The following is an 11312-nucleotide window of genomic DNA, read 5'->3' as shown; positions in this document are numbered from 1 at the left end:
CATTCTAAGTTCGGTCATTTGACTTTTTCAAGGCGCGTGCAACACACCTCTGCTTGCAGTTTACTTCTTAGCTTCTAAAAATCGTGGCACTCTTTGAAAGCTCAAGAGTCAATCGAACTTTTTGAACAAGTATAGGGGCGATTAATGTATTAACTCTCATATATATGTGTATATATCTTGGCAAAAAGTATCGATCTTTTATTTTTTTAGTTTATCAAGCCTTTAATTTTTTTATCTGGTTAATCGTTTATTTTTATCGCATGAGATCAAATTAGTTAGTTGTTAACCTTTAATTCACTTAAAACCAGCAATTGAAATTAATATTTTATATTTTCCTATATACATTGGTTTGAACTAAAAAAAAAAAAAATATCGTTGAATAAAAAGAGCAAAGCCTAATACATCACCAACTCCCTGAACTTATCTCTAATAGTAGATTGGCTCCCTAAACATTTTATAAGTGTCTCACCAGCTCCTTGAACTTGATTATTTTGTATCACCAACTCCCTGAACTTGTCCATAAAAGTAGATTAGCTCCATGAACTATATAAGTGTCTCACTAACTCCCTAAACTTGTTTGTTTTGTAACAACTTAATATAAAAACCTATTAAACCTAAATTTTAAAAATACATTTTGCATCTATTCGAGAGGTAATTTTTTCTCTTCTCCTACCTTTCAACATATTAGAAGAGTTAGTGTTGTAGGTTTGAAAGATTGAATGGATGAGAATTGAGAATTAGTATTATGGGTTTTGTATTTAGGTGTTACCGAATAAATAAATTTAGAAAGTTGATGATACACTTATAAAATTTAAGAAAGTAATCTATTTTTATTGACAAGTTCAGGAAGAAGTTGGTGATACGAATAATCAACTTTAAAGAGCTACCAATCCACTGTTATAAACAAGTTGAAGCAGTTAAAAGAAAGATTAGGAAAGTGATGATGATGGTTATTGGTATATATATTGGAAATCGACCATCTCATTAATGATAATAATTAATAATGAACATTAATAATTTAATGATAAAAGAGAAAATAGATAAAAATAGAAAAACTCGCCAACTTTCACATACACAACAGAAGAGAAGAGAAATGCCCCCACAAAAACACAACCTTGTTTAAATATCATATCACTTCCATAAAATTACTTAATTCACTCCTCAGTCTTCTCAACCGGAACTTCAGTGGTGACTGCCTCCGCCACCTCTACTACTTCAGCTGGTTTCTCTTCTTCCGCCGGTGGCTCTGTGGTGGTCTCTTCCTCGGCAACTGGTTCAGCCGGTTTCACCTCCTCCGGGGTCTCTTCCGCTGGTTTTGTGGACTCTTCAGCCTCTGTGGTTTTTGCTTCTTCTTCTTCTACAACCTTTTCTTCTTCTACAACTTGTTCTTCATCCTTGTTGGTTTCCTCTTCAACTACAGTTTCTGGTTCTGCGGCAGCTGGAACATCGGCGGCCACTTCTTCCGGTTGTTCAGCTACTGGGTCAGGGACAGGGGTTGGGGCCTCCACTTCGGGGGTTGTTTCCTCAGTCTTGATGACCTCAGTTGTCTCCTTCTCTGGCAATGCGGTTGTAGCTGATTGAACCTGTTATGCACCATTTTTCATTTGTTTTAGTTTCCTCCTAAATAATTAATGGATCAAATATAATTCCTAAACTAAATATTGCTACCAGATCGTTTGGCTTTGATCTAAAAAAACTGATTAGTCCTCTCAATTGAAATGCATATAAATCACCCTAGGGAGTCAATGAATCAATTTAAATAAAGTCAAGTGAGATAGGTCAGTTTAAATAAGTTTGAAGAAGTAGGGATCCAATTGATTTTTCAAATGAAGCCTAGGAGCTATCGGTGTATTAACGTAAAGGGTGAAGATGAAAATAGCATTAATATCATAAGAATATGGAAGAGAAGAGACTATTACCTCAACGCTGGCCATTTTTGGAAAGTAGAGAATAGAGAATAGATGAATGATAGTTGAATAGAATAGAAAAGAAAGGAATGAGTGAATGTGAATGTGAATGTGAATATATGTGAGATATGAGAGGGTATTTATAGGGAAGTTCAATCATTTCATTAATTAAAGAATGTCCAGCACATCAGAGAGAAAGAGTGAGGAATCTTGCATGTGTCGCTGACGCTACTACACATTACCCTACCCATATATGTCTACTTCTACATCTCTTCTCTACTATTCTTTTTCTTTTCAATATAAACACTCAATCACATACAATTTTAATTTAATCTTATACTTGTTGGATTGTCAGCAGGTGTAATTTCAACCATTATTTGTGGAAAAGCAGTTTTTTTTATGTTCCTTCCCAATTTTCCATTAATAAAAAAACTCATTTTCCGTTAATAAATTACAATGATTATCCATCTTCAATGTATATGAACGCATTCATATCTATCCATATAATTGTTTACATATCTATATATCTACAGTTTGCGTAATTATTTGTCTATTCAAGAATATAAAACATTGTTACATGTAAATTTCAACAACATTATATACTAGTCCTATCATATAATGCATTAACTTGGATTTATTTTAAGATTATTATCATTTAGTATATATAAAACTTTGTTTTAGATCATCTTGTATGTACATTTTATATACTAAATATAATTTATGAACCTTTTATCTTATTTAGTTTAAGTGATAAAAGATAAACGTCTTTAATAATAATTCACAATTACGTAATAAATCAAAACAAATATAGCAATGAACACTTCATTAATCAAAGTATCTAAAACAAATTGTCTTTAAGACTCATACTAATAATCTTTCACTTTTTTTTTTAACAATCTTTCACTTGGATTAAATTTTGACAACTCTATTTGTAAATGGAATATTAATTTGATAAAATAAATATGTACCATACACGTTCAAACCTAAAAAATACATGTATACGAAATATATCAGAAATAATAATAATAAAAGTTATTCATTTGGCTTAAACTGTTGAGTAAGATTCATAAATAATTTTGTTATTATCATGTATATATATACGAGAATGGTCATTGAATTGAAAATGCATACAATACATTAAGAGCTCGTTTGTTTCAGTTGTTCATGTTTACTGTTTGTTGTTGATGTTAGCTGTTTGTGGTTTAATGTTGCTGATAGGCAATATATATTAGTTGTTTTTTCTGCATAAAAAAACAACTATTTCAGAATTTTACCAAACACCTTCTATCTCATGTTTAATATTGAAAAGTAAAAAATAGTTCCGAAAAATGAAAACAAACTGTAGTAAAACTTTATTAACAAATACAGATTTTCAGCATGAATATATTTTGCTTTTTGATATTTTTTTATAAATTCAATTAGGCCCTATTATCATTTCAAAAGACATATAAAAACATAGTTATTTTTTACTTTTCCAAATAAAATATAAAAATGTTGAATTGTATAGTATTGGTATTGATTGATTTTACTTTGTCCTTTAAAAATATATATAAAAAAAGGAGTGTCATAATTGATTGACAAATCTATTAAAATAGAAAAAATGAGTGTGAGTAATGGTGGTGGTGATGTGTGTCTATATCCGATAATTATAATTAAATTGGGAAAGACGTGACAAAGCAATATTAAAGAACATTAATTTGATTTGTTAATTAGAAAAGGAACACCATTATTTGTCATTTGAGCACATCGAGAGCCAAAATCCCAATCTAATAAATGGATGTTTTGTAAGTTTATTTCTTTTGTTTAATTCATTCAAAAACAATATTTACATCCCATAATAATAAGTTTCGCAAGGTTTTCAAATCGATTAAAAAATAAGTATTTGGTGAATTAAAATTGATATTCTTAAGTAAATAATGAATTACAATTGCAGTGCAGATTTCAAATGAGAAACATCGAGTTTTGCTACTCAATTAATTAAAAAAAAAATCATGTTTCTCTTTTTATGACAATCAATAGAAATAAGATTATAAAAAAATAGGGGTAATTCTTAAATAAGAAAAAAAAAAGGAGTAATTTAAAAAAGGTAGAAGAAATAAATGGTGAAATCCTTTTTACTGTGGCGGTCAAATAATAATAAGTACTAGAATTTAAGGAATGGGCGTGAGAGAGAGAGATGTGGTGGAGGCCAGCAAAAGGAAAGAAGAAGGAGAGAGAGGACGGTGGTAGAAGTGGGACCAAAAACCACAAACTATGATCATTACCGTCCAAACAAAAGGGACCCACATGGGGGCTGCCAACCATTTTCTTGCTTTGATTTGATTTTGACAACCGCCCATTTCCTATAGATCAACTTATCTGTGGGTCCTCCTGTCTTTTATTTTTCTTTTTACACGCTACTTTCCAGATCGGTATCCTCGTGGATTGGGTCCCACTTTCTCTCGTCTTTATCTGCCACGTACCATCTTACTTGGACGCCTCCATTTCTCTATTTTCTTCTTGCCTTATTACATCATCGGTCTTTTACATAGTATTATTGGGTAAATTACATATCTGTGTAAAACGTTTATCCATGATCACACTTTGATGTACAATCAAAATTTTGTCACACTCAATTGTATAATTTTTTAGTGACTTCTCATTAAAGTGTATAGCAGGTAATTGTGACCGGTCAATCCCTTGATCAACGCGCCACCTAATCACTTTTAACCTCTTAACAAATAAAAATGGATCCCACTTAATACTAAATTACTAATTTACTCTTAATTGTATTTTTTTTTCTTTTATATTGATTCTTTTCTCTCTCCTATCTCTGTCTTCCGCCTCCGCTGGCTCCTCCTTCTTCTCTATTTTGTTGAATCCTGAAAAACCACCGTCGTGGCTCCGCCGTTCATCTTCTCCGTCTTTGGTTCCGCCGTGGCTCCGCCGTTCATCTTTGTCGTGGCTCCGCAGTTCATCTTCTCCGTTTTTGCATCATACCAGAAATCCTGAAAAAAAAAAATCAATCCTAAAAAATGCCTCAAATATTAGAAATCTAAACATTCAAATTCAATAACTTCTCTTCTCTGGTGATGATGACAACAACAATCCTAATAAATAAAGATTGAATCTTTTTTTACATATAAATATCAGAAATCCAAACATTTAATTCTTTTTTTTCTTTTCCCCACAGCCGCCGCCTTACCCCTCTGTATTTTCACTCTTTTCCTTTGCATTTTGTTCCATCTCTCTCCATCTACTGTAAGTTTGCTAGTTCCTACACCTTAAGCCAGCCATTTATAATGGATTCAATTCAGATCTCAACGCAGGAGCGGCTACAGCAGATGAACGGCGGCGGACGAGTCGCGACGATGAAGACGGAGGTGGAGCCATGACTAATACCGACCAGACAAATGGCGGAACCAAAGACGGAGAAGATGAACGCGGAGCCACAACGGTGGCTTTTCTGGATTCAACAAAGTAGTGAAGAAGAAGAAGAAGAAGGAGCCCGTGGAAGAGGGAGGCGGAAGACAGATACAGGAGAGAGAAAAGAATTAATCTAAAAGAAAAATAAAAATTAAAAAAAATATAATTAAGGGTAAATTAGTCATTTAACATTAGGTGGGATCCACAATTACCCGCTGTACACTTTAGTGGGAAGTCACTACAAAGTTGTACAGTTTAGTGTGATAAAATTTTGGTTGTACACCAAAGTGTGATTATAGGTAAAGGTTGTACACCACGTATATAATTTACCCGAGTATTATCACTCGGGTGTTTGGTTGCTCATTTTCATACTCTTTCTTGTCTTTTCACTTTAAAAGGGAAAATTTTAGGTGCTTGGTTATTGATCTTTTGTTTACCTTTTACACATGAAAAGCATCATTAGGTGTTTGGTCAACCTTTTTATATTTATACTTAGTTTAATAAAAATTTGACGAGCTCATCTTGAAAGGGATTTCAATATTTTGTATGTCAATTATTCACAAACAGTTCGTTAATTTTAATAATAAATTTTACTCGTAAACAACTCATTAATTATGTTTAACTAGAAAAAACGAGATAAATAGAAAATAGTTCTTTAATTGATTAAGAATGATAAAGAAAACAAAAATTCAACTCAACCATGTCTTGAAGATACATGCTATAGTAGCTTATATAGCTGGTATACATATATCAATAACGTTTGTCCTTAATAACTAACTATCTAAATATTCTTATATAGTTAAATTCATTAACTAGTGTTGGTTAAAGAGATGTTAACAGACTAACAGCTAATTAGTAACTACTATTAAACTCAACATATAGTATACTACTAAACTTAACATTCCCCCATCAAGTTGGTAATGTTTGTAGAGACAACACCAAAATTAGACAGAATCGATCAAGTTGATTCTCTGTCAAAACTTTTGTGAAAATATCTGTGAGTTGGCAAGTTGAAGATACATGAGGATTACAAATAAATCCTCCACATAATCTCTAACGAAATGTATGTCTATGTCAAAATGTTTGGTCTTCTCATGATCCACTGGGTTTGCTGCAATTGCTATTGCAGAAGTATTGTCATAGTACAAAGATATAGGCTTAGAAATTGAAATCTTGAAAGCAGTAAATAGAAATGTGATCCACTTGATTTCAGAAGCATTGGTTGCCATACTTTTGTATTCAGCTTCTACTGAAGACCGGTTGACAGTTGATTGCTTCTTGCTCTTCCACCCCACCCCCGATTTGTATCATAATATGCTATTAAGTTCAAACTTGTTTGTTGTGGATAAAACAAACCTCAAGCCATTGTGTCCTTCAAAAACCTGAGTACATGCATTGCAACATCCAAATGATGTTATTAAGGTGTAGTCATGAACTGGATCATATCAGCACTAATGCACCGGATCCCATCAGAACTCCAAAGTTAAACGTGCTTGGGCGAGAGTAGTACTAAGATGGGTGACCCATTGGGAAGTCCTCGTGTTGCACCCCAAAACCTTTTCATATGATAAATGATGTGATTCTGTGCAACACATGGAAACCAATCAAACTCTCCCGTAGTGGTCCTAGTCTCTCACATGTCTTTTTTGCAGATGACATAGTGTTAATGGCAAAGGCAGATATTCAACAAGTCGTGGTTATAAAGAACATTGTCAGCCAGTTCTGTAAGTGCTCTGGGCAAAAGGTAAATATTGCTAAGTCGCGCGTTTTCTTCTCGAAGAATGTTTCTGAGGTGGTCAGCAGGGGAATTTGTGACATGTTGGGGTTTGAGAAGACGTCGAACTTAGGGAAGTACCTGGGAATGCTACACGAGCGGGTGAGCACTGACACCTTCAAGTATGTAGTGGAACGTGTTCAATCGCGGCTAGCGGGGTGGAAAGCCAAATGTCTATCAATTGCAGGCCGAATAACACTAATCAGGTCAGTCACTTCCTCCATACCGGCTTATGTAATGCAAACTGCAATTCTACCTATGAGCATTTGTAGGAAGCTGGAAGCTTGCAATCGTAGCTTCCTATGGGGGTCCTCTGCCTCCCAGAAGAAACCTCATCTGCTTAAATGGGATAAGGTGTGCCGTCCAAGAGCAGAGGGGGGTTTGGGCATCCGTAATACACAGGCTTTCAACAATGCAATGTTGGGTAAGCTAAGTTCGCGACTGTTAACTGATCCGGACGGACTATGGGCTAAGGTTCTTCGGGAAAAATATGGTGGAAACTGCACTGGCATGGAGATCTTTCGTGTAAAGTCTAATCAATCTCTAACATGGCGAGGAATCATAGCGGGGGCGGAAGTTCTGAAACTGGGAACAAATAAGCTGATTACCAATGGCAGAAAGACGTTATTTTGGGAGGACGTCTGGTGTGGAGAATCGGCGTTACTAGCACGTGCTGTTCAGACCGTTCCGCCGGGGCTGCGAGATGTTACGGTCAGGGAATTTTGGGAAGACGGATCGGGCTGGAAGTGGCACATTTTAACCCTTTTTTTTACCAATGACACTATGTTGACCATGGCTTCGTATGTGGTGTTCCTAGATGAGCCAGGTTTGGACTCGTGGTACTGGAGGGAATCGAATTCGGGCGAGTATACAGTGAAAACAGGCTATGAGTTATGTCGGCCGAACTAGATTATCGAAGGCGCGAACTCTGTTGCTGCTGCTGCCGCAAAATGGAGGGTAATTTGGCGAATACCGGTCCCGGAAAGGGTTCGTGTCTTCATCTGGCTAACAAGGCAGAATGCGGTTTTAGTAAATAAAAACAGAGCTAACAGACACATGACCACTGATGCCAGCTGCGCCGAGTGTGGATGCGAGGAAAACGTCATTCACGCTTTAAGAGACTATAGCCGAGCAAAAGACATATGGGTTGATTTGAATATTAGCACAACAAGAGCTGTATGTGGAATCCCTTGGTGCGTTATTTTTAGCATGAGCCTATGGAGGATCTGGAAAGGGAGGAATGACCACGTGTTCAACGCTGAGGGCAACACAAAAGTGATGAGTGGCTTTGTTCTATCACGAGCTGAGGAAGTCCACAAAGCCTACAACAGCAGAGAAACCGCACCACATTGGCAAAGGGTGGAGCGAATGATTAGGTGGGTGCCGCCTGAGGGGGGTTGGGTAAAGATAAACACAGATGGTGCCAGCAAAGGCAATCCGGGCCTTGCGGCTACTGGAGGGTTGATTCGTGACGGCACAGGTGAATGGAAAGGCGGTTTCATGGTAAACCTGGGCATTTGTACGGCTTTCCTAGCATAGCTTTGGGGTCTCTTCTTTGGCCTCTCTTTTGCTTGGGAGAAGGGATATAGGAAGATCATAATGGAAATGGACTCAGATATGGTTCTACGGCTTATGAATAATTCAAAGACCATCCGCCACCCTTTAGGATGGTTGATTCGGGAGTGTTGGGGACTACGGGATAGAAATTGGGAAGTTAAGTTCCAACACGTATACAGCGAAGGAAATCAGGCAGCTGACTGGTTGGCAAATTTCGCAGGCACCTTAGCCTTGGGTCACCACGAGTGTGTTGCGCCCCTTGCAGACCTCCAGCAAATTCTTTTAGAGGATCGACACGACCGAACCTCTTCAAGGATGGTTCCAAACTTAGATACTTAGCTCTAGCTTCCTCTCCCACCTCTATTTTTTTCTTGGTTTGTTTCTTTGTTTCCTGGACTTTTTGGCCTTCCATGTTTCCCAAAAAAAATGAACTGGCTAAGCTGTTGAATACTAAAACAGATATTAGGACGAGTGAATCCTAAGTATAAGAGTCATCCTATAATTCTTTGATAAACATTTGTGTTGGTCCCTTGTGATTAGTTCCAAGGGGGGGGGGGTTAGGAACTAATATAACTTTTTCCTTAATTATTTATGCTGACTTATCAGTTTTGGATGAGTTGGTCAACTCAGCTTTTGGTCAGCTTGGGCGAGCTTGGTGCGAAACAGCTTTGGTCAGATGTTGACTAAGGCTGTTAATCTTGTGAGTTAAGAATTGACACTTTAAGGAGTCAATTTCTAACTCAGCACCTTAGTTTACTCAGAGTCAGCTTAGGCAATTTATGTGCTGAGTAATTATGTCAAACAACACATGCAATATATATATATTTTTTGAGAGAAAGTTTAGAGATTACTCAGTATCACTTATCCTGGTTCGGCCTCTCTGCCTACGTCCAGTCCCCAGAGTCCTCCGGGCTTTTTGAATCCAATATTGAGCTCTTTAACGGTAGAGCACAAACCGATTACAGGCAGTTGAATATGCAAGAGTACCTTCCTCTATTCGTCTACTCAACTCCTACTAAGTGCTACAACCCAGCACCTAGATTTCTCTACCACTGAGTACTCAACACTAAGTACTCAGCATACACTCTCAATATTACAATTGATAAAAACCTGTTCCCTTTCAAGCAAAGAACACTTTAGATGATTACAAACAATCAATCTAGCTTTTACACAAAAAGAATGGAAGTTTGGTGTAAGATCTTTTTCTTGTTTTTGAGTGCTTTGAATTTGTATCTTTCTTTCTTATAATTTTCTTTCTTGTAAAATCGGCAATGATCCAAGGAGTTTGATTGTCCTTATATAGGGGAAAATATGTGTTGGATCATTTTGAAATGATTTAGCCGTTGATGTTAAAACGGCTCTTTTAGGGGGCAGCTTCTAGTCAGCTTCAGACTGTTTCGGCCATTCCCTTCCTCTGTTTTCCTTCAGACGTCAGGCTTGTCTTCTTGCGTCAGACTTGTCTTTTTGTGCCAGTTGTCTTTTACCAATAATCCATTGACCCATACATCTCAGAATGTGTCTTTTGTGTAATTCCAAGGTTTCAATTATTGGTGGAGAGGGTTGGCAATCTTTGTCTTGTAGCAAACGACTCTTTCATGCTATCTTGAGGAATCACTCAGCTTCTACTGCGTAAGTCATTGTCTTCGGCAATTTCTAGGCTGAGTATATTTTTAGTCAGCTCAGCTTCATAAGACAATTGTTATTGCGGCTTCTTATGCTGAGCTTTATTTCGCTTCTTTTTGTTGGGCTTTTATGTCTTAGTCTTTTGATACTAAGTTTGATTCCACTCAGCTTGATACTTTAGGCTTCTATGCAAACCTTCATTCCACTTAGCTTGTTTTGTTCATCTAATGCTGACTTCATCCTATCTTGCTTTTTATATTTATCTTTATTTATATTTATACTCAACATTGAACAAACGGGTTAGTACAATTAAAATAAAGCACTTAAATTTAATTGTCTCTTAATCATGGATGATTTTGTCAAATCAAAATCTTGTGGAAAGGTGTTTCAACAAACTCCCCCATTTTGATGTTGGCAAAATGCATAATTATGGAACTCAGTTTTGAAATTCCCCATGATTGATTTATTTTTCATATTTCTGAAATTGCTCCCCCGTAAGGGTTGCATCTATTAACTTAACTCTAAATTTTCCAAGAAAAGATGCTTGTACTGACTAGGTTCAATCCTAGACCTTCTGAGATCTACTAGGTCAGTTTTTCAGAAATGATCATTTTTAGAAACATTTTATTACTTCAGTTTACTTATGTGTGAAGATGTATACTAAGTATGTTTTCATTATGATTTGTTTGTTCAATTTGGGCAGATCAGTATATCTACTAAGCATGGTATTTAAGACAGGTTGGATAAAGTGATGCTTGCCATAAATTTACCATAAATGTACTTGATATGAGACACAAACATTTAAGCACAAATCTTAAACTAGACTAAGCACAAATTTTAAACTAGACTACTTCTTCTTCTTCAGACTGGCTTCAACATACTTGCCTTTTCCTTTGTCTTTACTTCCTGATGCACCACCGGCGTGTTGAGTTCCATCTTGGCTTTTCTCCCCCATTTTGCCATCATCGGAGGGAGGAGGAATGAACGTATCATTTCTAGCAGCGCTAGACAGAGCGTTTGAATAACGCTTCAACCTTCTTGTACTC

The 11312-nt window shown here is 36.3% G+C and overlaps 1 protein-coding gene, 1 long non-coding RNA gene and 1 pseudogene across 2 annotated transcripts; 1 reads left to right on the top strand and 2 right to left on the bottom strand.

Moving 5' to 3' along the window:
• Window positions 1-963: 963 nt before the first annotated feature.
• Window positions 964-2077, bottom strand: LOC136206954 (major latex allergen Hev b 5). Its single transcript, XM_065998163.1, has 2 exons — window positions 1920-2077; window positions 964-1583 (listed from the first exon to the last, which is right to left on the bottom strand). The coding sequence occupies exons 1-2, from the start codon at window positions 1932-1934 to the stop codon at window positions 1155-1157; spliced, it is 444 nt and encodes a 147-aa protein (XP_065854235.1). The 5' UTR covers window positions 1935-2077; the 3' UTR covers window positions 964-1154.
• Window positions 2078-4673: 2596 nt separating this feature from the next.
• LOC136206138 (uncharacterized) lies at window positions 4674-5834 on the bottom strand. Its single transcript, XR_010676217.1, has 2 exons — window positions 5092-5834; window positions 4674-4894 (listed from the first exon to the last, which is right to left on the bottom strand). It is a non-coding gene; the product is annotated as an uncharacterized lncRNA (long non-coding RNA).
• Window positions 5835-6744: 910 nt separating this feature from the next.
• Window positions 6745-6863, top strand: LOC136207843 (5S ribosomal RNA; annotated as a pseudogene).
• Window positions 6864-11312: the final 4449 nt, after the last annotated feature.

The sequence above is a fragment of the Euphorbia lathyris genome, chromosome 9, assembly GCF_963576675.1.
Source record: "Euphorbia lathyris chromosome 9, ddEupLath1.1, whole genome shotgun sequence".
NCBI classification, from domain to species: Eukaryota; Viridiplantae; Streptophyta; class Magnoliopsida; order Malpighiales; family Euphorbiaceae; genus Euphorbia; species Euphorbia lathyris.
Note: the sequence above shows the minus strand (reverse complement) of the source record. Positions and strands in the feature narration are given on the sequence as shown.